Here is a 27002-nt window from a genome sequence, read left to right on the forward strand (position 1 = left end):
GCCTGATGCGGGGCTCGAACTCACGGACCACGAGATCATGACCTGGCTGAAGTCGGATGCTTAACCGACTGCGCCACCCAGGCGCCCCGGTGTGCCTGTATTTAAACAGGCCTCGGGTAATAAAGCAGTGAATAATGGGGGCCACTTGTCCCAAACTCTTTGGACCATAAGACACTTCCGTTTCCCTTCACCGCCTCACGTTTAGAACAAATGCCGCGGAGTTGCATGCCTGGGGAAACCCTGCGTTCCGCCATGTTGACTGTGTGAGGGGGGGGTGGGCGTGCGGATGTCATGAACAAGACCCCGGGGCTCCTGGGTTCCTTAAGCTTGAGGAAAGAACTCAAGGGAGTTAGAAAGAAAGGAAGGGATATTAGAAGGGGGACTGTCCAGGGCTGAGTTTCTCATTTGGAAGGGTTAAGTCTACTCGTTGGGGTGCTCTAAGGGAACAGTGAGGCATGGAGGAGGGAACTTTCTCTGCTGGGGGTTGGAGCTGGAGGGAAGCAGGGCCACTGACCCCATGGATTCTGGGCGGCGGATGTGGCGGACTCTTTTCTGTTGCTTGGCGTCTCCCGGGAACTCTTGTCACTGCCCCTCCTTTCCGTCTTTATCCACTTCCTCTCCGACGCCCCTGAAGGCCGCCTCCTTTCCCTTTCTACCCAAACACCCTTCCCCTCTTCTGATGCATCCCTCAAGCCCCCCTCTCTTTGTTTTTAACCGCCCACAACGAGGGATGAAACATATACGTGCGTGTGTTTATATCTGTGCTGGAAATTATGAAAGTTACTACATAAGAGCTTCTGTTCCCTTTTTTTTCTCTTAGAAACAGCTGAAATGGGCATTTTCCTTTTTTCTTGTACCCCCAGAACGAATTGTGTTCCTTATGGTTATGAGTGATCATTGACCAATTTTATTTTATTCCACCTGCCCCCTGCTACCCGGAGGCTGGAGGCCTCAAAAGCACCCACTTCTGGCCTCTAACTCTCGGTCAGCTGAGAGCCCAGAGGACTGGGAATAATCAGGAATGCTCGTGGGTAAGCCGTAACCGTTCAGATCTCCACCAAGCACTTTTTCTGAGTGTGCCTGGGACTGGGGGCCTGAAACACAGCAACACCAGGTCAGGGCAGAGCTGCCGGATGGAGAGAAATGGTTGGATGCAAAATTATTTTTTCTTTCCCGGTAATTGTTTTGACATGGGGAGTAATTAGCCAGCAGCTGACAGCTCAGAACCGAAGTGAGAACAAGAGAATGGATTAGGGATAGAATGCCCCTGCGTTAGGCAGTTCCTGGCTGGCATTAATGTGGCAGACGGGGTGCCTGGGGGATGCTGGAAGCAGAAGGCAGACAGGCGTATACTGAGGGTGCACGTTCAGGTGCTGTGAGGGGGTCAGTGGGGGTCAGAAGGGCGGCCCCTGGCCTCCAGGAGGCCCCCTGTAGGGACCCAACATCGTCAGAGGTGGTGACTGCTTCCAGGCTAAGACCTGCTCAGGTAAGAGTATACATATTTCGTGTTTGTAGTCAAACTGAACTGTGGCTCAGTTCTTCTGTTGTTTTAGGGTCAGGGTAATATTGGCTTTGTGCAATAAACTGGGAAATTTGCCCCATGTTCCTAAAGCCAGGTGCGGTTTTTTTCTAGGATTTTCTTTGTCGAGCGTTTGAATGCATTTGCCCGTAAAACCATCTGGGTCCAGTGCCTTTTGGAGGGAGGTCATTTTTCAAAAGTTTTACTCATTTTGGTGTTTCTAGGGTCCTTTTTTTTTTTTTTTTTTTTTACGTTTATTTATTATTTTTGGGACAGAGAGAGACAGAGCATGAACAGGGGAGGGGCAGAGAGAGAGGGAGACACAGAATCGGAAACAGGCTCCAGGCTCTGAGCCATCAGCCCAGAGCCCGACGCGGGGCCCGAACTCACGGGCCGCGAGATCGTGACCTGGCTGAAGTCAGACGCTTAACCGACTGCGCCACCCAGGCACCCCTCTAGGGTCCTTTGAAGCCATTTTTAATCATTTGGGTCTTACGGAAGGTCGTGTATTTATTAGCACATAATTACAAATCATATGCTCTTGTATTTATAAAAAAATCTCTTACGAGATCTGCTCATGTGTTCTTTCTAATTCCACCTTCTGAGCATTCATGCTCTCTCTCTGTCTCAAATTAGATGAGCTGACCTGCTTTTTTATTGCTGTGATTCCTCCCCCAGGCACACACAAAGAGAACTTGCCTGAGTTGTGAATGTCATCCTACTTCCTAACCAATTCGTTTCTGTTGCTGTATCTACACCCCCTCCTCATGTTTTCCTTTGGTTAATTTTACTGGCTTTTAAAATGTTTTCTAAATTATTATTTTTTTATTTTTTTAATGTTTATTTTATTTTTGAGAAAAAGCACGAGCAGGGAAAAGGTGGAGAAAGAGAGAGAGACTCTGAGGCAGGCTCCAGTCTCCGAGCTGTCGGCACAGAGCCCGACGCAGGGCTCGAACCCACAAACCATGAGATCATGACCTGAGCTGAAGTCAGATGCTTAACTGACTGAGCCACCCAGGCGCCCCTGGAAGGCATTTACTTAAATTTCCAAGTGTTTGGGAGTTGGAGGGATGGGGAATTTGATATTTGGTCTTTGGCTATTATCTGCTTTTACTGCTTTCTGGTCAAAGAATGTGGCCAACGTTCTTTATGCCTTTTGCGATTTACTGACCCTTTATTCGCGGCTTAAATATGCCCAAATCATTTTTTTTTAAGTTTCTGTGGCTTGTTGGCAAAAGACGGTTTCTTTCTTTGTAGCGCATGATGTTTAATATCTAGTTGATTAAATTGCTGGGATAGCCTCACTTTTGTCCACTGCTCAGTTGCATACGGAAAGCGGTCCAGTTTTCCCCTGTTGTCTTTAGACGCCACACCACATGAATTTTCTCCATTCCAGTCCTGTGCTGTTCGATAAGTAATAGTTCTCAAATGTTATGCCTTCATCGTGGGTTATATTTATCAGGGTAGGGCCCTTCTTGGCATGGCTTATGCCAACTCGAGTGGATTCTCCTCGACCCCGCCCCCCCCCCCCAGCACCCTCCGATGCTCTTGGAAGCCCATCCCCTTAAGCTGGGGACTCACGGATAGCATCAGCATGTAACTAGCTGCCGAGGGGCATGTGTGCAGACCAGGACTGTGGCTGGCCCAGCGGGTTAATTTGTTTCTTGCTTCCCCAAGCCACCTCCCTGGGGGCCACCTCCGTGCCCAGTTTTCGGTAGCCTTCCTGTGTCTGTGCCCAGCATTCTTCCAGGGGATCAGACCACCCTGCAGATCAGAGAGAAGCCTAGCTGTCCACGGGGGTCTGCCGAGTGGTCTGTGTTTCTGGTCGCAGGGGGTTATGGATTTGTTTTGTTTCTTACTGCAAATGGTAGACAGTGGGAGGCATCCCCCAGCGGGAAAAAGGTCCTGCGTGGGGGCAGCCTCCATCACCCCATTGCTTGCTTCCAGCAAATCAGTAGGTGTCAGTGGCTTTCAGCCAGTCTCTCTCTTGCTTCTGGCCACATTCCAGGGCTCTCTCCATAAGAACCACGTGTTGGACCCCACTTTGTAGGTCTTTGGTTCGACCCGCATGGTGGATATGTTGTTCCAAGCCCAGGGCATAAGGGAGGCACGCTTCTCTGGTCTCCAGAGATCACACAGGCTTGGGGTTCAGGGTGACTGGATTCGGGAACAGAAGCAGTGACCTGCTGTCTCTCCATCTATACCCCTCTCTCCTTTTCATAAGTTACGCCATAACTCACAGCTCCTTTTGGCAAATACTGTCTCATTTGATTTTCTTTTTTAAAAACTATTTTGAAAATGTTTATTCATTTTTGAGAGAGAGAGAGACAGAGACAGAGCACGAGCGGGGGAGGGGCAGAGAGCCAGGGAGACACAGAATCGGAAGCAGACTCCAGGCTCCGAGCCGTCAGCCCAGAGCCCCACGTGGGGCTCGAACCCACGAACCGTGAGATCATGACCTGAGCCGAAGTCGGACGCCTAACCGACTGAGCCACCCAGGCGGCCCGTGTCTTGTGTGATTTTCATGCCAACAGGGTAGGTTTGGAGATTGGGGAGAATTGTCCCCATTTTCCAGATCCAGAAACTGAGGCTCACCGAGCTCAGTAAGCTCCACGTAACCACGAACCGCAGGCAGGTAGTGGACGGGCCACCTGACTCTGTGGAAGGAGGCTGGGCCCTTGACGGGCACCAGTGGCCACAACTGATGCGGCACTTCCGGTGACGGCTGTTAGACTCTCGTGACCCCACCTCCCATTTCAGCACGTCCCCCGCTGGTTCAGGAAGAAACGTGGTTCCCCCGGGAGTTCCGCCATTGGGTGCTGGGGGTTAGAGAGATGGTCCCAGCCGTGCGAGACGTCTCAGAGCCAGGCAGGAGAAGGGGCTGTGGTTACAGGCAGCCGGTGTTGCCCGCCTGTGGCCAGCGCAGCTTCTGAGCTGTGTTTCTCTCCCGCAGTGAATGGATACCACGCGGCAGGGACCCCAGCGCACCCTCCCGAGACTGCCCACATGAGTGTCCGAAAATCCACCGGTGATTCCCAGGTAAGGGGTCCTGTGACGGGAGGTAGTGGGGGGGGGGTGTCCGTCATGCAGGGCCAGGGGGCTGTCGTCAAGACGGTGCGTCCCGGGGGTCTGGGGGACGGCAGTGCAGGTCTGGTTGGTGTAGAAAGCGGTTGGTGTATCTGGGTCGTTCCCACGTGCCATGATTGGAGGAAAGCGGGTGATTGTGCCTTGCTGGTTTTCTCTAGGACTCGCAGGCGGCTGGGGGCGGGGGGTGATTTTGGTGGATCGTAGGGCACAGGGTTCCATCCTGCCGTCTGGATTTCTGTTACGTAGAGTCTAGGTTTCCGTCGCTTTGCGAGTATGGATGGGGCCGGGCGATTTTCCTTCTTCTGTGCACCCCCTCCGCACCCCCACGTGAAATTTGTTCTCATACTTAATAATCTAGCACAGAGACCACAGTAGGATGGGGGGAGGACATGGGGGAAAGGCTTAAGGTTCCCATCCTGGCTTCTCCATCACCACATCCGTTGGCATTTATGCAGACACACGTCTGTACCTTTCCCGTGTCACAGGTGAGGCCACGGAGTCTTAGACCGCTCAGGTGACTCAGGCAGGTTCACACGGTTACCAAGTGGTCAGACCGGACTCTGACGCCGAGCCCCGGGGTGCTCCTAAGTTTGCGTTAAGCTGTGTCCGAGGAACGAAGGATCGGCTTGTTCTAGTCTGTCTGTAAGTTCTGTCCAGAAGATGTTCTGAGTGAAGGCCCCAGGGTCCACCAGTCCTTTCTAGGAGCTCCTCTTCCAGGCCCCAGGGGTGAAGATGGCAATGGTGATACCTGTGTTGGCTGCTGTGCGGGATGACCGTGGCCGCTTATCCCCAACAGCGGGTGCCACGTGCCCTTCAGAGCAAGGCCTTGTGATCTGTTGCTGAGCTCAGCCGAGCTGGGACACTTGGCAGTCACACAGACAGGAGTGTTCATTTTTGGAAACTTTGTTCGGTCGGGCCCAGGTTAATTCAGCTAACTCTCTGGGAAAGAAATCGGACGTCCATCTGGGCCAAGTCTTCTCCCCTTTTGACGGACTTCCTCATCGCCCAGGCCTCTTGTTAAAAATGTAGGTTCTGGGGCGCCTGGGTGGCTCAGTCGACTTCGGCTCAGGTCATGATCTCGCAGTTCGTGGGTTCGAGCCCTGCGTCGGGCTCTGCTGACCGCTCGGAGCCCGGAGGCTGCTGCTTCGGATTCTGTGTCTCCCTCTCTCTCTCTGCCTCTCCCGGCTCGCGGTCTCTCTCTCTCTCTCTCTCTCTCTCAAAAATGAATAAACATTTTTAAAAATGTAGATTCTGATTCAGAAGGTCTAGGAGGGACCCTGAGGTTCTGTGTTTCCAACCAGGCCCCGGATGATGCTGATGATGTAGGTCAGGGGACCGCGACTTTAGCAGCGAGGACCCGGGCACAGACGATAGGACACAGCATGTGAATGTAGCCGCTTTGCTCCCCTCCACATGGCACACGTCCCTCCCAGCCCTGGCACTGTGTGTTTTCTGCTGAGCCCCCAAACTGCCCCTGCCGACCTATGTGGGACGAACCTGACTTTTACCACCCGGCTGCATGGTGGTTTCTGAAGACCTCAGCCTAGGTCCTTCTCTGCTGTAACAGAATGGAAAAAGCTGGTGTTGGCTTGGGTACATCAAGAAGAATATTGGAACCATCCCCCGGCCCCCCGTTTTTGTTGTTTTTTTCTCTGATAGAACATAGTACCCCCCACCCCCAAATACAGTGACGTTATTACTAAACCTTTTTGTTTTTTAACGTATATGGATATAACCATCTCAGAAGCTGACTTTTGACCCAGGAATCTCCCCCTCCAGTATCTGTCCTCGGAACACATCCCAGGATTCTGATTTATGTGCGAAGCATCATTTACGGCACTACCCGTGTTGGGTCCAACCTGTCTAGCAACACGGGATGGGTAAAATGGATTTTGGCCCTGAATATCCATCCAGCCTGCGATATCATGCAGACACGAGAAAGCCCTTTTCTGAAGAATATATAATGATTCAGGGAAATGCAGAGAGAACACGATAGTTGGGGGGTTGGGGGGAAGCACACACACCTCTCAAAAATAAATACTAAAATGGGGCGCCTGGGTGGCGCAGTCGGTTGAGCATCCGACTTCAGCCAGGTCACGATCTCGCGGTCCGTGAGTTCGAGCCCCGCGTCAGGCTCTGGGCTGATGGCTCGGAGCCTGGAGCCTGTTTCCGATTCTGTGTCTCCCTCTCTCTCTGCCCCTCGCCCGTTCATGCTCTGTCTCTCTCTGTCCCAAAAATAAATAAAAAACGTTGAAAAAAAAATTAAAAAAATAAATAAAATAAATAAATACTAAAAAAAAAATTTTTTTTTAAAGGGGCCCCTGGGTGTCTGTCGGTTAAGCGTCCAACTTCAGCTCCGGTCATGATCTCGCACTCACAAGTCCGAGCTCCGTGCCGACAGCTCAGAGCCTGGAGCCTGCTTGGAATTCACTCTCTCCCTCTCTCTCTCTGCCCTTCCCCCGCTTGCACACACATGCTGTCTCTCGAAATAAATAAATAAAGTTAAAAAAAAAAAGAAAAAGAATTGTCCAGTTAGAAAACACACATGGTGTTGAGGTTGAGAAACCTTGGCCTAAGGTACTTTGTGTTTTCTCTGCACTTTGCAGTATTTTTCGCATTGCCTGGAATGAGTACGTTTTACTTTAATGGAAGGCAGACACAGTGAGCAGGGGTAGAAACAAGGTTCTGGTCCCTGGGGACGCAGAGCAGGCCAGCTCTGGAGACCCCGGCCTGGACAGGCCATGACTGCTGAGGGGCAGGTGGAAATTGAGTGTGTATTCTTTTTGGATGGTAACGTTGAGCATCGATGTGTCATCAAAGTAACAAAAATAGGGGGCGCCTGGGTGGCTCAGTCGGTTAAGCGTCTGACTCCATTTTGGCTCGGGTCATGATCTCATGGTTCGTGAGATCGAGTCCCGTGGAGGGCTCTGCACTGACCCCACAGAGCGCTTGGGATTCTCTCTCTCCCGCTCTCTCTGCCCCTCTGCCCCCCCCTTCAAAAATGTTAAAAAAAAAGTCTTTAACAAAAATAAATAACACAGTGCGTGGAGAGAGCAAATACGCAGTGGTTCACTGCTTCCCACGACTGGAATGTAGCATGTTGGGTTTTTTTTTTAGGCAGTGGAAGGATTCTAGAAGGCGCTGGTTTCCCACAAAGGTGCTTGGGGCCAATCACAGAAAGAGGATGAGTTTTATTGTTTACAGAGCCAGCAAGCTATCCCCAAAGTAAACAGGGCGCTCTTTGACATGCAAAGTATTACTCACGCCATCCCTGTGAATTATAATGAACAGCAATTAGGACTTTGTAATACCTGGAGAGTGAATGAATGGGCAAAGGAACACATGGCCGGTGGAGATACAGGGTAGGGGGCTGGGCCAAGCAGCTTGCCCAGGGTTTGCTCAAAGCCCTCTATGGTTTTTGTTTTGTTTTGTTTTGTTTTGTTTTTTCCTGTTCTCTGCTCCTCCTTAAGCAGGCTAATCAGGGAGATTAAAATGTTGGGGGTGGGGAGTGCATACCTGATCTTCCTGGGCCACCAGGAATGTGTCCCCCACCGTGCCCCCGTCGTGGACAGGACTGATGCAGGCTGGGTGCCTGCCTGGTCCTCCCCAAGTCCTGGGAGACCAGATGGCCGGGCGCAGGTGGTGGTGGCCTGGCGCCACCTAGTGGAAGTTTTCCAGCCTGCAGCCTTGGGGTGGGCTGCCGGGGTATTGGATAAATGGGTCCACCTGATTGCGAGGCTGGGGTGTCAGAGGCTGATAGTCTTACTGGCCTTTGTTGGAAGCACATCCTGGTCTGTCCCCTGCCTGCCCGCCTGTGATGGGCTCCCTCTCGGATCCCTGTGCAGGTGGGGTGGGGGTCACACAAGGGATCTGCCCCTGGAGCCCAGGCGCTTTGGTGGCCAAAGTTGTCCTGGCTTCCCTTGAGCATCCCCCAGGAAGACCCAGGAGAGGAGACAGGGGCTGGGACCAAAGGCTTGGAAACTGAAGGGTCCCACTGGAGAAGGGAGTTTGAGGTAGACTCCTCTACCCGGTGGGGCTTCCCTTGAGCCCAGCAACACATGTTGCATTGAGTGCCGCTTCCTTGGCCAGGCATTGACTCGCAGGCACGTAGCCCAGCCCCTGCCTTGCTGGAGAAGGCACAAGATAAACAAGTGTTTCGTGTCAGCAGTGGTACGGGCTGGAGGGAAGTGTGTGTCCCTGGGACCTGGCCGGTGGCGGTCAGTGATGGCAGAAACGTCAGTGATGGGCTTTGTAGGAAAAGGTGCGTAAGCTAAGACTGGGCAGATGAGTGAGGGTTTAGCCTGGCACAGGGTAGGGTGGTGGTGGGAACAGCCTTCCAGGCGGAGGGAACAGCCGGAAGGGGAAGGAGGGCAGTGGTTTCAGAGAATCCACAGCGGCCAAGTGGGGCTGTGGTTTACAGGCTCAGCGGGTGTCAGGAGGGCGGAAGGTGGGGCCGGCCGAGTCTGCACAGGCCTACTGTGAGGCGCTTGGGTTTTATTCTGACGGTACAGGGAAGCCATCGAGAGGCTTCATTCTGGATCCCGCCTGCCGAGGAGGTAAGGCTGGGAGACAGGGTCAGAAGACGTGCAAAGCCTGGGTTTGCATGGTAGTTGTGAACGTACGATGCAGTCCACCCAGCTCTACCTTTGTGGGTGACCACCCTTGTGGGTCCTCACCGCATGGTAACAGCAGAGTGGCCCGGGCCAGAGAGGAGGAAACCAGGCTGGGGAGGGACTCTTAAAAAAGGAGAGAAACTTTCCAGAATCCTAGGCAAAGGACATTTAAAAACAAACAAACTTTTATTGGAGTGCCTGGGTGGCTCAGTCGGTTAAGCATCCGTCCCTTGATTTCGGCTCAGGTCATGATCTTGCGGCTTGCGGGTGCTGAGCCTGCTTGGGATTCTCTGTCTGTCTCTCTCTGCCCCTCCCCTGATCTCTCTCTCAAAATAAATAAACTTTAAAAATAAATAAATAAATAAACTTTTATTATGGACACTGGCAACATCCCAAGGCTAAAGTCCATCCCACTTTTATAGGTGGATACATTGGTTACTGTATCTTTTTACTCTGTTCCTCTCTCTCCGGAGATGTAATTCATCCAGTCATTTACAACGTACAGTGTTGCAGGACCATCAGTAACAATCCATTTTAGAGCCCTTTGATCACCCTGGAAAGAATCCCCAAAAGTCTTGGGCACCCACTAATCTGCTTTCTGCCTGTCTCCGTAGGTGAGCCTCTTTCTTCTGGACATTTCATAGAAGTGAAACGGCACCGTGCAGGGCCTCCGTGTGTCTGGCTTCTTTCACTTACAACAATGTTTCAAGGTCTGCGAATGTTGCAAATGGAGTGACACTGTGTTCCTTTTCCCCGGGGCCACGTAGTATCCCATCCTGTGGACTCACCATTTTATCTCATCTACGGCTTTAGCTCCTTTTAATCTAGACTGTATTTTTCCCACACATTTGTTCTTTATGTCTTGCCCCACGGTGGCTGTTTGTGGGAAGAGCCCAGGTCAGTTGCAGAGTGACCCTGATGCATTATCTACTTCTTTTCTTCTGCTTAGATTCAGGGTTAGCAGTTTGGCAAAGGTTTCTACCTCCTGGGGCTTCTCAGGTTAGCACCCCTCCAGCGATGCTGAGTTTGAGCTCCCGGTTAATGCGATGGCCCCTTTGCAAGGGCGCATTTTCCCTTTCTGATTAGCCAGTAATCTGGGGGTGGGGGGACGGGAAGGGTGATACTGTTCCTCAGTGCTTCAGCATCCTTGGTGACCGTGGCCTGGATCCGTTTTGACTTTGGGGTTTGCAAATGGTAATTTTCTGATTCCTTAACCATTTTTAGGGGCATTCTTCCATAAAGAAATACCGCATACACCCCCCGCCCCCTTTGCTGCCTTTTAAGTTACTCGTTTTCGGTCGTTATTCACAGCCATGCCCAAATTGTCCCAAATTTGGCTTGTTGGACCCTCTCTCTGCTGGCGCCTGGGTCCTTTGGTGAGACCACATTGTTCTTTGCCCTGTTTCTTCCCTCCCAGAACAATTGAATGTGCCAGATCTGTCTGGCATCTGGAATGAGCCATTTCTCCAAGGGATTCGTTTCCTTTTAGTATGGAATAGTATTTAGAAGCCAGCTTCTGGCTAGTAGGTGTTCTCCCTGTGACGGAGGTGTAATTCCTTCCGGGCCCTTTTGTGAAGTGCTACAGGTGTGTGTGTGTGGATGTGTGTGATGTGTGGATGTGTGTACACGTATGTATATATAGCGCGTGTATATGCTGCATATGTGTGTAGGTGATGTTGGGACAGTAGGCACAGACCACTGGCAGCAAGGACAGAGCCTGAGCTGCCTGGAAGGGCTTGGCATCACCCTGCTCAGCCCTGGCTGAGACTGAGCATCCAGGAGGGCAGAGAGGGCGGGGGAGGGGGGGCAGAGGACCCCTTGCCCGCATCGTCAATGCCGTTACTTGCACTCCTGTCCTGGCCCCAGTTACAGGGAGGAGGGCCACCTCTGTGTCCGGCTCCGTTCCACAGAGCCTTGGACACGGTGGTCCCCAGGTCAGTGACTGTGGATGATGATCTTTCTTGACCCCTGTGGAGCCACCTGGAAAACAAGAGATTGTCCCTGGTCTCCAAGTGGGGAGCCGGCAGAATATCGAGAAAAGCGAGACTCAGCCGTAGGCTCCAGTTTCACTTGCCTTGTGACCCTAGACAAATGAGTTCGTTTCCGCAAGCCTCAGTATCCCCATCTGTGCAATGGAGGCGGTGCCTCTGAATTCGCGGAGTCTGGGAGGATTACGCAGGTTTGAGTATGTCTGATGCCTAGGCTGGTGTCTCCCTCCTTCGGAGAGTTTCCCCCCTCGTCCCCGTCGTCAGCATCGATACGGAGACTGGTTGCTAGTGCATTAGCTGACATCCTGGTGGGCGAGAGCTCGGAGTGTGGTGGCAGTGTGTGTCGATGGTGGGGAGAATCTATGCTGGAGTGTCCCCTTTCCCTTTCCCCTCCCCGGCATGGGTTTGTTTGGCCAGTGCCTCTGCGTGGATGAACCTGCGAGAGACCCCCGCACCCGCCACAGGATAGTGGCACTCGAGCTCCAGCCACGTGGCCTCGGTCTTCCTCCCAATTTGGGCACATGCCCTGGGCGACCACTGATAGCTCGAGACGATTCAGGGGAAGGTCGTACGTTGTTGTTCTGGAAATGTCTGGGGAAGCTGTGGCTGGTCACACGCTTGAGCCAGTGCGGCTGCCATAGTGAGGGAGCCTGGATGAATGACACCACGTAGATCAGTGTGTCCCCAAGGGAGGCCCCCGGACTCTGCTTCAGAGGCGCTGGCCCACCTGACTGCTGCCGGCTCAGCTCGGGGGGGTGTGGCCGGGACCCGATGTGGGGCCAATGCCTGTTAATTCTGATGCCCTCCAAAGCTTGTGGACCGTCGATAGCAACCGGTGAAATCGAGGCTCAGAGGAGACCCGTGGCTTGGCAGGGTGTCCAGACTACTGAGTTTATTTCCTCGCCCGGAACATGACCGATCTATAGAGTTCTTTTAGCTGGATGGTCAGAGGACATCCGCTTCCATTAACGGACTTCCCTTACCAGCCCAGGTCGATCTGGACGGGAGTAAAGGAATGAGGGAACCGCAAACAGGGACTCAGTCCAGCTCCCTGTTTTGTGCGGTGAGCAGCTGAGATCCTGAGGCAGCGCTGACCCCTACCCCCGCCCCCGCCACCCCACCGATGCTCATCCTTGCCGGTGGTCCGGGCTTTGCTGGCCCGGGATGGGGGGCTGCTGGTTCCCTGAGGCTGGATGGAGGGACCTCTCTGAGCCTTTTCTAGGAAGTGTCAACAACCACATCCTTAAGTTTCACTAGAGAAAGAAAGCCGTGGGTCCCACGTCATGCGTGTACCCCACGCACCGTGTGGCTCAGGACAGTCTGGGACCCTGTTGACTCGTTAATGTAACTGCTGATCGTGGGGCAGTGACGACCCAGGATCGACCTGCCCCTTTAGGCTCCTGTGACCCATGTCGTGTTTTCAGCTTAGGAATCCTTAATTTTCTGCACCAGGACCATCCTAGGGCCGGGGCAAGATGTTGAGGACCTGGGGACGGAGGCATTTGGGACCCTAGTTTGTTTGCAGGCAACAGGAAAACATAAAAAGGCAATCCAGAGCCTGAATGAATAAGAGCCTCAACTCGCCTCTGCCGAGAAATCCCTCCTGCCTCCCTCCCACGTCACGGAGGTGGCCGAGCCCGCCCCCCCTCACCCCGCCAGCCATGCACGTTCCGCGGCTTGAGGATTGGACATGTCGGACCCTGGGGATTCAGAATAAGATGTCATGGAGGTGGTGGCCTGCTTTAACTCTCTGTTCTCCGGTGGCTTCTGCGGGTTCGGGCAGCAGGCGGACCGGTCTGCCAGCAGAGGGCAGCTGAGGGGTTAACTGCCCGAATCAGGAACTGGGAGAAGAGGAGGGGGACCTGGTTTGGAGCTGTGCGGGAGGCTTCCTCCTGTTTGCCTTCAAAGCAGGGAAGCCCCCCCCGGAGCAGTGTGGGGTCCGGGCCACCCCTGCCTGCCCTCTTCCAGAACATGGTGACTTAAGGGTTAATGGCAGCTTGAGCATCTGCTCCCCCCAACTTCCCCAGCAAGGGGCCTCCACTCATCCCCCCCTGCCTTCGGGGAGCCCGAACAGAAAGCGCAAACGTCCAGGATGGAGAACAGCTTTGATGATGTTTCTTGCCTCTCTCCCCAGAACCTGGGATCCTCGTCACCAGGCAAAAAGCAGAACAAGGAGAACACCATCACGGTAAGTGACTCCCCGCTGGGTGCTGCTCCCAGGTTGGGCAGGTTGGGCGAGCTCTGGGGCTTTCTGCCATGCTGGGTGGTTGCCATGGCAATGTGGACCGCTGAGCTGAGCGGAAGCCCAGCCTGGAAACTGGGGAGTTCCAGAGCTTGGATGTAGCCGAAATGCCCCCCTGCCTCCCCCACCCCCGCCCTCCACCCCGACCCCTCTGTTGATTTCACTCCGGATGACCGATGATGACCAAGTGCAGGCGTGGTGGGATCAATGCAGAAGCCGTGGCTGGCGGGGCGGTGGGGGGGGGGTTGGTTGGAAGGGGGGTGGGCCATACTCCGCCTAAGCGACGTGACATGTAAATTACAACCACTGGGGCTTGCTTTCACGCAGGGTGACTTCTAGAAGGTACCAAAGTTAAAAACAAGAGAAAGCACCCTAAGAATAGAGTTCCTGACGGGAGCAGGCGGCTCCTGCCTGGGGTGGCCAGACCGCCTCCTGGGGCTCTTGCAGAAGCCCGCCAAGCTCCCACGTGCAGGCTGAGGAGGGCACCCCTCTACACACACACACACACGCACACACACACACACACACCAGCCACATGTTGGGGGCAGATGCATCGTCCGGCTGCTCAGACAGCCAAGGGCTCGGAGACGTGAGAAGTGTGGTCCTGGGTTTGCTGTTTGGACACAGGTGCCCCAGAGCCGGGAATGGGGACCTGCTCCCCCGGGCTCCGTCTACCACAGGCAGCTCTGAGCCGTCCTGACCACCCCCACGGAGATGACCCCGACAGTGGGTATGCCTTCCCTGGCTGGTGGAGGCTGCAAATCCTGCTTTGGAGGAAAGAGAGGTTTGCATGCACAACGACATCAGTAGCAACAGTTGCTGCCCCTTTGGTGTGCACTTATTATGCACCAGTAGTGTTCCGAGCGGCTCATTTCGCTCTCCGCTCACTGTGTGAGGGGGAGGGGACAGACCCAGTGTTGTGAACAAGGGGGTCTGAAGCCAGAGGGTCCGTTACAGCACCTGCGAGCTGCACGGCAGCCCGGGACAAGTGTCTCTGCCCCTTTGGGTCTCAGTGTCCACGTCTGTACAATGGGGAGATGGTGGGTGTCTGTGCCTCGGGGATCATGTGCCGACTAAATGAGTCTGTACACAGAAAGCCCTTAGAACAGAGATTGTAGTCAGTGCTCTGTGTCCAGTCGCCTTCTCGACCCGGTTTACAGATGAGGAAACCGAGGCACACAGCCATATACCTCTCCCGGCTGGGAAGCATCGGGATTCAAGACCTGTGCTGTCACCTCCTGAGAGTGGGGCCTGAGTCCAGGGCAGACCTCCTGAGGGCATCTTCCTGCCACTTTAGGGTGCCATTGACTGCCCCAGAGCAAGGCAGGAGCCCCTAAAGTTCCCTGAAATGGGGAAAGAGGGAGAAGAAGGCAGGGAGCGTATGTGGGAATTGTAGAAAAGTCCAAAGCAGAAATGGAAAGCGGAAAGCAGTTGCCGGGAAGGGGGAGACAGTCTCAGGCCCCAGGGTGGGGTCCCCGTCACCCACCTGCTGGGCCTTGCCTTTGAGCCGGAGCTTGGGGCATCCTCTGAGCGCCCTGGGCCTCGCCCCAGGGTCTCCTCTCCAGCACACCTTGTTCACCGGCCCTCCCAGCCCGTGTCCTCCCTCCTCCTTCCACTGACCTACATCGGTGCCTCTCCGAGCTAGCCTGCAAAGTGCAGTCGGCCGCCACAGCCTCCGGGGAGCTTACTTAAAACGCGGGTTCCTCGTAGGATTCCTGGACCTACGACCTGGTTGGTCTGGGACCCCAGCCGGAGTCTGCCAGTTTTTGCTGGAGAACCTGAGGATGGGAGGGATTGGCCAGAGGGTGCGGAGCAGCTCCCCGGTCTTGGGGCTGGGTCTGCCGGCTGCGTGTCCCCAGGTGTCCAGATGGGTGAAGGCCTGTGTGCCTCCCCTCTACCCTGTCCCTACAGCACTCGCTCCCTCCCTGCCCCGTCCCCAGCCCTTCCTCTGGGCTCTGATCCTCCAGAGCTCATGGTTTTCCAGGGAGGAGACCCTGCGGGGCCACTGGGATGGGGTGGGGGCAGGGGGTACGGCCCAGCTCCCGGGGTGCAGGAAACCCCTCCTGGTGAGTGGGGACGACGGGGTGAGCAGTCTCCCACCCTGTCACCCTGTCGGGGTACAGATCCCACGGAGCAGACACTTAGAGCGATTCACCCAGATGCTTGCTGGGCAGCAAAGGGTCGTGCGTCCGGGTCCTGGTCTGGGTCTGCGTCTTCGGGGGGGCTACGGAGCCAGGATTGAGCTCGATTCTGAGATTCCAGCCTCCCCCTCCCGCTGGGGGCCCGGAGCACGCCTTGGGCAGGGCCAGCTGTGGACCGGATTGCTTGATGAGGAACGACAGGCACTAAGGGCAGCTCGCAGCCCTCGGCACAAACACGATGTGTCAGAATCTAGACGATTCCAGAGAAGATGACAACTACACCGCCACACTCCTGTCCTGGAAGGAAGGTTCTGGGGACTCCTGTGGTCCTCAGCTTCCACTTCCTGATGTGACCCGGCGGCCACCCTGGAACCCTGGGTGGGAGCCTGAGGGCGGGAGGTGAACCCTCTGGGTCGCTTCTTCTCTGCTCCCACAGACCTCCGCTCTGACTTTCCCCCTTCCACGCCCTCCCAGATCAGCCCAGAAGCACAGTCAGAGCCAGCTGCCCAGATAGGTGGGTGAGAGACCGTGGCCTCTGCCCTGCAGCACAGCCTCCGCATGGGGCCGGGACTGGGGGCCGCGGGGGATGCGCTCAGGGACTCCCCGCATCGGAGCCCCGGGCGCGGGTCGAACCTGTGCTCAGCAGGGAGGGGAGGGGCTTCCTCCATTTATCTGAGGGTTGGAGAAAACGGGGTTGGTGTCAGCATCAAGATGCTGCAGGTCGAGGATGGTGATTTCAGGAGGAGCGAGGGTGGGGAGGTGGCTCCCAGAACTTCTCGCAAACAGTATTCATGGAGAGGCAGACCCCCGCTCCTCCGTGTTGAGCACCCTTTCCTGCCTGAGCCCCTGCCTTGGATAGGAGCGTAGAAGGCGGTGCGACGGAAGCGGAAAGCCAGACTGTCTGACTTCAGACCGTGACTGCACCGTCAGTTACACACAAGCTGTGTGATCTTGCATAACTTACCTAACCTCTCTGTGCCTTCGTTTCCTGCCCTGTAGCATGGGGATAATAATAGCACCCGCCTTCCAGGGTTGCCGTGACAACTGAGTGAGGCGATAGGTGTAAAGCAGTCAGAACAAGTTACTAGCTCTTAGCAGGGGATGGTTCCTTAGGACGCCCCCCACCCCCCACCCCGTGCCCCGTGTCTGCTGGGAGGAAGACCATCCCTGGAGCTCCGGCGGTGCCCAGGAGGCCTTGGGAGGAGGGCTGGTCCCTGGGGAGCCTCCCTGGTGGCCAGGGTGGGTGTTCCTGTGCGCCCCCTCTGCCGCGGCCAGTGTGTGCACCCCGCGAGTAGCCCAGTCAGGTCACTGTGCTTCAGGGCACTTTCCGGGCTGCCGTGCCTGCAGGGTGCCCCTCCGGCCTCCGTTTTGACTGCTCCCTGGCTCCCCAACTGTGGGGCGCATCCTGAGACCTCGGGCCTTCCGCCGGAGCCTGCCCCCCCCCCCCCCCGTCTGCCAAACCCTAATCCTCTCATTACCTAAATCTCTCTCTCTCTCTGATTCCTCGCCCTTCCTGCAGTCCCAGCACCCATGTTTAAGCCCAGTGGTCTATTTATCCCAAAGTGGTGCTATTACTTTCTCACTTGTGTGCCTTCCTCGTGAGGCTCTAAGACCGTTGAGGACAGAGAGCATTCTGTCCGTCTCTGGCCCTTGAGTCATTGCACCAAGAAACCCTTCCTGAGCTCCCATCGGAGGCTGTGCTTGCCAGGCAATAGGGAAACAGCAGGGAAAGGGTCTCCCTCCCCTCATGGGGCAGACTGTCAAGAAAAGAGATGCTAATTAAGCAGTCATGAGAAGTGTAATTACAAATGCGTGTGTGCAAAGGGCTGGAAGGATCTAGCAGGGTAGCCACTCAGCAGATGTTTGCATGGGAAATGGCCGAGCAAGGGGTCCGCCGAATGAACTGCTTTGGGTGGAGGCCTTGAGCTCTGTGGTCAGCCCAGCTCTGATTCGGATTCTTGCTTTCTGTGACCCTCGGGTTTTCTTCTTGCAAAAATGAGGCCCGTGTTAACCCAGCTGGCGGGGTTGCTGAGATGATGACCTGGGAGTGAATGCATGCAAGGCCCCTGGTGGGGTGTCTGAGTGAGGGCTGTCCACTGATTCCCGCCCCCCACGCCCCCCCCCCCGGGGGTGGAGGGGGGTGTTAACAGCTGCCTCCTGGGGCGGTGGTTGGGGGTAGGGAGGCCGGCAGGGTGCAGTTCTCCAGTCGCCCACCAGGAGGCGCAGGGCTCTGTGAGCATTGGGGAAATGCAACCCCCCCCCCCCCCCAGGACAGCTGGGAGCCAGCCTGTCCCCAAACCAGAGTTGGTACAGGCGGGGGACAGGCACCCTGGGGTCCGCAACCAGTCTGTCCAAGGACCTGTGTCCTCACCGAGTGGTAAGAGCAACAACAGGGATGAGCCCTTACCCTCCCCTTCTGTCTCCCCCAGCCCAGACAGCTCCCTTTCAGTGGTTGTGACGGGGCCACGTGTGGGACCCCTTGCCTCTAGATGCCGACAGGACACCCTAGAAGACACTTGTGTCCACTTCTGGGTACCACCATGCCCCCCCCCCCCCTCGCTGGTTCCGTGATCCTTAAGGCCCAGTCTAATGTCACAGTTAATTTGCCATTAGATTTGTTTGAAATTTTCACGGACCACATTATTAAGCAAGACAAAATGCCTCGCGATCGCTGTTATCTTTGGACACAGGAGTAGCCGTTACATGAAATAAGGAACACGTGAAGCTTTGCAGTCCAGCCCCCGTTTCCACGATTCGATGGGAGATGCGTGTGGCCGTCGGTCATTGAAGCCCCGGAAGGAGACTCCCCTCTGGACACGCCTTGAGCGGCAGCCTGGAGGCCAGGGACACCTTGTCCTGCAGGCCAGGGACACCTTGGGGCGGAAATTCCCCACCCCAGGGGGTCCCTCGCACCTGCACTTTGACCTTGGTGGAAATCCGTGCTCCCTGTTTCTGGGGTTCTCTGGGTCATTCCTGCCACTCTGTCTTTTCCTTCAGAGTGGGAATCTCAGCCCTTCCTTCCACCAGATGTCAGGGTCTGGGAGGAGGGGGCTCCTGTCCTCCGCTGGGACTTCTCCCCTGCTCTCCTCCCGAGACTACAAGGAAGATCTGTGCCCCTGGCAGCAGAGGGTGGAGGCCCTGAACCCCAGGACACGGCTGGGGGCCCGTGAGCCCGACTCAGCTGGCAGAGGAATTTGGTCGTCCTTATTAGCATCTTTAACTTTGAATCACTTGCCAGCATTTAAACATTGAGACGCTTCGCCTAAGAGTGCTGATTTTTGGCTTCTCTTGAGTCGGCTCTTTGTGCCGGCTTGACACCAGTCGGGAGGAGCTAGGAGGAATCCGCTGGCTACCCGCATCTCCGCAGACCCCACCTCTTCCCAAGGCTGAGGTTGCTCGCCCCCCCTCCCCTCTGCCCCCACGCTAAAGTTTCTGACCAAGTGGCGCCTGTACCTTGTTTGTTTGCATGGCTGTTTGGCTTTGGAGTTGGTGGCCTCTCTCCAGAACCCCTGGGGTTTTCTTTTTCTTTTAATTTTTTTAAAAAGTTTATTTATTTTGAGAGCGAAAGAAAGAGAGAGAGAGAGAATGCTAGCAGGACAGGGGCAGAGAGAGAGAGAGAGAGGAGAGACTCCCAAGCAGGCTCCATGCTGTCAGTGTAGACCCTGACATGGGGCTCGAACTCACGAACCGGGAGATCATGACCTGAGCCGGAACCAAGAGTCAGACGCTTCAGCGACTGAGCCCCCCCAAGCGACCCCAGGACCCCTGGGTTTTCTGCACAGCTCTTGCCTTGATCATCAGATGGCCCCCAATGCAGCAGCTCCAGGCTCTGTGGTGAGAGTTAAAGTCTGCAGGGTGAGGCTCTGTGGCTCCCACAAAGGACACAAACGAGCAGGTTCCACAGGAGCGGATCCCGGGCTGGAAACAGGCCCAGCAAAAGCAGTGGTAAAACCACTTCCCCCTGGCGGGCAAGCTTGGGCAGGAAAAGTGTGAGACAGGTCCCAGGAATGTCTGCACTGCCCTCTCCTGGGTGAGGGCCAGCCCCGAGCACACATCCTGGACCATCTTTTCAGACGCTCTTTGTTCGTAGAATAAATAATGTGAAATGAAACGCACAAGGTAACCTGTCGCCCTGACCCTCAACCACAGAATTCCTTTCTCTGGAAGCAAACGATGTTATCGGCTTCCAGAAGTATTCCGTACGTAAATAACCAAATGTGTGCATATTTTCTCTCTCTCTCTCTCTCTTTCTCTCTTGTTTTTTTTTTTTTTTTTCCTATGCAAATGGTAGCATACTCTTAAGTACCGTTTTGCAGCTCATGTTTTTCTTCCCCACTTAATAATATGACCCGGCACAACATCTGTAGCCACACGTTAGAACTTTCTCCCCATGTCCTCTGCTCTCGATGCACACCCCACAGATGCCCCTCTGCCCCAAGCTTTGTGTAGCCGTTCCCCTGCTGGAGGACAGTGGAGTTGTGTTTTTGCGGCTACAAACCTGTGTGCTGGCAGACAAGAGGGTTTAGACACACGCGATCCATCCGTAGGGGGTGGTCTTTGACGAACAAGTCGCCCGGTCAGAGGCTCACGCTGTGTGTGGTTTTGGTGGATGCTGTTACTATACTGCCTTCCAGAGAGTTCCGGCCGATTCCAGCCCCTCTGGGGGCGTGGGTGTCCTTTGCCCCTCATTCGAAAAACACGTGCTTCCCAGGATTGCCACGCACGCTCTATCGAGCGGGCGCTGAAGGGAGGCCTCTGTAATGCTGTGTCCCAGGCGCAAAGCCTTCCCGTCCAGGCAAGTCACTTCCTGCCTTGTCCTGTGCCCTGCAGATAAACTGCGTGACGTTTCCTCATCCGGACACGATGCCAGAGCAGCAACTGCTGAAACCTACAGAGTGGAGCTATTGTGACTACTTCTGGGTAAGTGGTGCCTCGGTTTCCCCTGCTCTGTGACCGCCCCTCTCCCCCGCCACCCCCCACCAAAGGATCGGGAGCGGACAGCCGGAAGGGGCATGAGGGCCTCGAGCTCGAAGAAGAAGGGTTCTCTCTTTAGGTCTCAACAGGAGATTTAGCATCCGAGGCAGGAATTTAAGCCCCTCTTGGGAGTCCAGATGATTCCGTAAGTCTCAGAGAATCCACAGGATTTTCCTTCAGGGCCACATGGAAACAAACCCCTGGACAGAATGCAGATAAGCCCGAGGGTCACTCCTCTGCTGCTCCGTAAGGGCAGGGGACTGGAAGCACCTTCAGTGGGGAAATCTGCTCTCACGACTTGGTGGGGCACGCTTGAAGGGAACACCTTGCACAAACGCTTTACCTCTTTGGGCCTCCCTGCTTCCATCAGTGATGAGGTTGGGGGCAGGGATCGGTAGAGAATTCACCTTTAGCACCTGTGCTTCTAGAACTTGCTGCATCCTGTTTACTGAGTGCAGAGTTTCAATTTTGCAAGATTAAAAAAAAAAAAAAAAAAAAGGTTCTGGAGAAGGACACTGGTGATGGTTGCATATGCCCAGGGACTTGTCACCACCCGGTGGCTCCCTTAACAGTGGGTAAGGTGGTGAATTTTATGCTAAGTGTGTTTTCCCACAATTAAATAAATACCTTTTGACAAATGCACATCCCACCTGCTCAGAAACCCTGGGAATAGCCGTTGGCATTTGCATCTGAAAATCAGCAATGACTTTCACACCGAGAGGGCCTCATTCTGGATTCACATAGTGGTGATGGGTGCACGACCTTGGGAACATATTAAAAAACCACGGAATCGTACATTTTGGGGGAAAAAAAAAGGTGCAGAGACCCCGAGGAACAATAAATAAACAGAATACCGTGCAGAATGGATTACAGCCCTTTTTTCAGATTTGCTGATAACGAAGAACTAGACGAAAGCACTTCTGTTGTGTTAATAAGTCACTTGCACTCTCGAAGACACCCAGTGAGTCGTCTTGGCCCAGCTGTGTTTCTTCCAGATGCTGGGGGTGCGTGCAGGGGCAGCAGACATTGTGGGGAGGGCTCCGTGGGGCATCAGAGGCGTGGGGGGGGGGGTGGTGAGCTCAGAGGTGACTCACGGTGAGCAGGGGACAGAGTGTATGAGACTCCTTAGGCGCTGAGAGCCCGGCGGTTTTTATTCCAACTGTGTTCGGAAGACATTGGGGGGCTGCGTGGTCTGGTTTAGAAGCATCGCTCGGGAAGGACTGTGAATGGGCAAGGGCAGGGGTCAGCGGCAGGTGCGGGAGCCCCGGGGTCATGAGGACAAGTGGCTGAGTTTATGGACGCCAGCCCTACAGAGGGACGTGGGAAGCAGAACATTCAGGGGAGACCCTAGGAGCCAGAGGTCAGCCTGTGCGGGGTACCATGTGGGGGCCTCAGGGAGCCCTGGGGAGCCAGAGGGGAGTGTGTGGACCTGCCCCTGGCCAGCATCCAAGAGCAAAAGTTGCGTGTTCTCATCCTCCTTCAGGCTCTGCTGGGACTCTGTTCCTTACTCTAGGGCTTTCTTTCTCCAACATCATCTCTCCCTCTAACGGAAATCTCCCTGCTGTGAACGGCCGCTAAAGCCCCCCTCTTCTGGCCGGTTTTCCCGAGTGTGGACGGATCGCTCGGCACACCCACCTTATGTGGGAGGCACACGGAGGCCTGGTATTTGGGGGGGATTTTTCTTTTCCTTTTTCTTTAATCATTAAGTTTATTTATTTACTTTGAGAGAAAGCGTGCGTACATGTGTGAGCGGGGCAGGGGCAGAGAGCGAGAGGGAGAGAGAGAATCCCAAGCAGGCTCTGTGCTCCAGCCCACGAACCCCGAGATCGTGACCCGAGCCAAAATCAAGAGTCAGATGCTCAGCTGACTCGGCCACCCAGGCGCCCCTCTTTTGCTTCTTTATCGGGGTGTAGCGTTCATACCGCAAAGTGCTCGAATCTTAAACATACCTGTAGAAGGGGCGCCTGGGGGGTTAAGCGTCTGACTTCGGCTCAGGTCATGATCTCACAGTTTGTGGGTTCGAGCCCCCGTGTCAGGCTCTGTGCTGACAGCTCGGAGCCTGGAGCCTGCTTCGGATTCTGTGTCTCCCTCTCTTTGCCCCGCCCCCCACCCCGCTCCTACTGTCTCTTTGAAAAATAAATAAACGTGAAAAAAAGCAAAGAAACAAACCTGACGTACCTGGAGAAGCTTTTAAATGGCCAGAGCCACCCTGCTGTGATGTGGTGCGTTTCGTGTGGTAGTGATCTCCCTGTCACAAGAGGTATTAGCAGTGTGTCCCAGAACGCTTCATTTGAGGGTGGGAGAATCCCGCATTGGGAGAGAGTTCTAGGGGAGGGGGCGTCCGTAAACTTTTCGAATGCTTGACAATGGGAGGTGGGGTCTCTCTAGGCATCACCCACCCCTTTCTGATATTCCCTTCCCCTAAAACGTCTGCTCTGGACTGGGCGTTGTATGGAAACCAACTTGACAATACATTTCATATTTAAAAAAAATAAAATAAACGTTTAAAAAAGGAAAAAAAAAGTCTGCTCTGGAAGGGATCTTAGAGATGCAGCCCAGTCCTATTGCAAAGTTAGGGGTGTGGGTTGGGGGGGGACAGAGCCCAGGATTGGAAAGGCCTGGCCGTGTCACCCGGTGGCTGAGCTGAGACAAGGACCCGGTCTTTAGGAACTTGGGACACGGTCCTCATCGATGCACCTGTCTGATATCAAAGGATGTGTTTTTCGCTCCTTCCATGAAGTACCAAAGCACTGAAGTCTGGATTCCTGGTGGGGAAAGGCTGTAACTGCGGAGGACACGGGTTTAGGTATGGTGCCGGCCAGGGCCCGAGAAGTTTCTTGGGCTAAGGTCTGCTTGCCATGCACACCCGGTCCCTTCCGGGGCTCCCTTCCCTGCACCCGGGACACCCTTGTCACCTAAGCTCTCTCGTGCTTCCGTATCCTTTTTAGGCTGATAAGAAGGACCCCCAAGGCAACGGCACCATGGCTGGGTTTGAACTGCTCCTTCAGAAACAACTAAAGGGCAAACAGATGCAGAAGGAAATGTCAGAATTCATCCGGGAGAGGTGAGACCCGGGCCCCCCCCATCTCCCGGGGCCAGTCCCAGCGCCACCTCGGCCCCTGAGCCCCAGGTCGGTGGCTAGCAGCTGGGATGCGTCCTGCCCGCCCAGCACCGGGCGCGGTCAGCACCAAGGGGAGCCAGAGGCCCCCGCTGCGGCTCTTGGGACAACTATAGCTTGCATGGCTTTGGCCCGTGTGGGGTTTTTAAGGTTTGGACTGTAAACGCTTTTCGTTTTTGTTTTCGAATTGGTAGATTTTACGCTACAAGCTGGCTCTCTGGCTTGTCTGGAGAAGGCAGAAAGGTCTGGTCTGCTGGAATCTTCCTTCCCCGGGGCATCTGCACATAGACCGCTGGGCCCCTGTACTGACCTGCGTGGCCGTCATTTGATGCTCTGTCCCTATCATAATGAGAAAGGAGACTGTTACCTTGTTAGTTCATCCTTGAACCCAAGCTGTGTCCCAGACCTGGGCAGGTAGAACCCGTTCCCCCATCCCTTTCGGGGGGGGTGGGGGCTCAGTCCCACGAAAGAGTCAGGTGGGGTCGTTTATGACAGGTGTAGGGATTATAATAGTGGTTTTGCTGAAGGATGGTTTGTGTGAACAGAAATGAGGAAATGATAAATTCAGCCAGGACAGATTATAAGAAGCTCCTTCTCCACCTCCTGCCTTTTCAGTTCCTCCAAGGTCTGAGCACCCACTCACATGCACACGAGTTTCCATCTGGACTTTCCGGGGCACGCTGGAAATACTTACAATAAATAGCAATGTATTTTTAAAAATCTTTCTTAATTATAACAATCATTTAATAATCATTCTTGGGCATTTTAAAATACCTCTTTTCCTTCCGAGGTATGCTTTCGATTTGTTTCATCAAATCTTTGGGGTTTTTTTTGGTTTTGTTTTTATTTATTTATTTACTTATTTTGAGACAGAGAGAGACAGAGCAAGAGCAGGGGAGGGGCAGAGAGAGAGAGGGAGACACAGAATCCGAAGCAGGCTCCAGGCTCTTGAGCTGTCAACACAGAGCCTGACGCGGGGCTTGAACTCACAGACTGTAAGATCATGACCTGAGCTGAAGTCAGATACTTAACCGACTGAGCCACCCAGGCGCCCCTCAAATCTTTGTTTTATGACCCATGAAGCTGGTAGGAAATGAGCAGAGCTCATAGCTCAGGTGCGAAGAAACAATGGTATAAAATACAGGAAAAGGCCGGGCACCTGGTGACTCAGGTGGCAAAGCACCTGACTTTGGCTTAGGTCACGATCTCATGGTCTGTGAGTTCGAGCCCCATGTCGGGCTCTGGGCTGACAGCTCGGAGCCTGGAGCCTGCCTCGGATTCTGTGTCTCCCTCTCTCTCTCTTCCCCTTCCCCTGCTCATGCTCTGTCTCTGTCTCTCAAAAAATGAATAAACATTAAAAAGAAAATTAAAAAACAACACCACTACTGTGTTGGCAGATAAGCGGGATCTGCCCTTTGAGAACACTCCGGTCTTCCGCGGGGAGTGCAGACTTTTCTCGGCCCGCCCGGGTCTGCTAGGGAGACAAGCGAGAGTGGAGGTGCCCGGGTAGAGCGTGCTGGGCCGGGTTGTTTGCCGTGGCCGCGGCCTGGGGCGGATGGGCGGGTGGAGCCGGGACCCCTGCCTGGTGTGTGCCATTGACCTCGAGGAATCTTTGGAGACGTGAAGCTAGGAGTGTGCCGTGGTCAGATCTGCTTTCGAGAGAGGTGTGTTGACCGCCGGCTGGGGGCTGCAGACTGGCCCCCCGCCCCGGGTCACCCTGGGGAGGGCAGAGCGAAGGCCAGGAAGTGACGAACCAGGAGATAGACTCCAGCCGGCCCCCGGAGGCGGCCGGAGGTGGAGGTGAGAGCAGAGCCCGGAGAGGAGGAACATGGCTGTGGGTCTCTCAGGCCAAGGCAGAAAAGGATTCTTGCTCAGAATGATGCCACGGGGCTCAGTCAGGCCCCCGTTTCCACATCGCCACACCCTTGGGCCATCAGCTTCGAAGCCGCTGGGAACGAGTGTCCCAGCCCCTCAGAGCATCTCCGGGGCCTTCCTGTTTGCCCGGCGACGGGCCCGGGGCTCCTGAGTGGTGGCCCCTGTCCCCACACGGCCCAGAGGACCACTCAGGAGGTGAACAGTGCCTTTGACGACGCTTTAACACCATGTGCCAGATAATACGGAACACTCCCCAGAGAGTTGCCTTGAAAGTGTGTCAAGGGCCCGCCCTGCTGAAAGCAAAAACCAAGGCATCTTCCCTCTCTAGGGAACTGGAATCAGCCACATGCTCTGGGTACTGCCTGGTGTCCATGGAAATCCCTGTGCCCTGCAGCTTGACAGTTAGAGGCACTGGGGGCTGGACGGGAGGTGAGGACCACCGGGCATGCCTGTGGGCATCACAAGTTACATTCACCCATCTGAAGGCCTCCCGAGTGCCCAGCCCCGGGTTGGGAGCTGTGTGAACGACAGCCCAGCAGACAGCTGGGAACATCCCATTTCACAGAAGAAGAGACAGAGGTTCAGAGAAGTTCGTTCCTTCAGCAGATAGTTGGGGAACCCCTGCCGTGTGTCAGCGGAGGGACAAGAGCCCCGAACTGTCAGAGCGTCTGGTCTAGCGGGTTCCTTTACAGAGTTTACGAGCGGCCGGTCAGCGGGTCAGACCCGCAATGTCGCACCGGGGAGCTGACGGGTTGGGTTTTCTCCGTTTTGCAGGATAAAGATTGAAGAGGAGTATGCGAAGAACTTAGCTAAGCTCTCTCAGAACTCCTTGGCTGCACAGGAGGAAGGGTGAGTGGGGAGGGACGGGGCAGGAAGTGGGGGGGTGGATTCCTCTTTGCATCGCTGATCACTGCTGTGGCCTCCCCTAAATGGGGAAGTCTGCCAGGCCTGCCTCGGGCCGGGCACCCGCGACCTCTGATGTGCACATCCATACTTAGGATGGGCCCTTGCACACTCCCCCGTGACCGAGGGCCTCCCACCAGATGCTGGAGTATATCAGCACCCCCTTGCCCCCGAATCGAATCCCATCTCTGAGGACAGGCTGAGAAGAAACAAGGGGGTGGAGGAGACGATTCTGTACCCGGCCCCTTGGTTAGAGTTCTCTCTGGCCGGCTCCCCTCCCTCTCCAGTTTTGACAGTCCTGCCCTCCTTGGGCGGGGTCTGGGCTGGGGGAGGCTCACCCACACCCTCCAGGCCCCAGAAGCGTCCCTCCTGAAGGAAGAGAGTAGTCTACTCTGCGTGTCCCTTAACAAAGAGTTTCAGCCCGCGGGTGGGAACGTTAAACGGTGCAGCCGCCATGGAAAACTGTTAGCACCTCAAAACACTGAACAGAATGGCCCCATGACCCGGCAGTTGCACTCACGGGTTTATACCCAATAGAACTG

At 55.0% G+C, this 27002-nt stretch overlaps 1 protein-coding gene across 9 annotated transcripts in view; it reads left to right on the plus strand.

The window, feature by feature from the left end:
* GAS7 (growth arrest specific 7) overlaps positions 1–27002 on the plus strand; it is a 218260-nt gene that overhangs the window by 169623 nt on the left and 21635 nt on the right. For 8 of the 9 annotated variants that reach the window (XM_040453195.1, XM_040453193.1, XM_040453202.1 and 5 more), the window contains exons 4-8: positions 4473–4558; positions 13342–13395; positions 20421–20510; positions 23513–23628; positions 26332–26406. In XM_040453195.1, the coding sequence (XP_040309129.1) occupies positions 4473–4558; positions 13342–13395; positions 20421–20510; positions 23513–23628; positions 26332–26406 (421 nt within the window). The remainder of the gene's footprint in view (positions 1–4472; positions 4559–13341; positions 13396–20420; positions 20511–23512; positions 23629–26331; positions 26407–27002) is intronic. The other variant, XM_040453198.1, reaches the window with a different exon arrangement.

The sequence above is a fragment of the Herpailurus yagouaroundi genome, unplaced genomic scaffold (genome assembly GCF_014898765.1).
Source record: "Herpailurus yagouaroundi ecotype Mexico unplaced genomic scaffold, PumYag 208, whole genome shotgun sequence".
NCBI classification, from domain to species: Eukaryota; Metazoa; Chordata; class Mammalia; order Carnivora; family Felidae; genus Herpailurus; species Herpailurus yagouaroundi.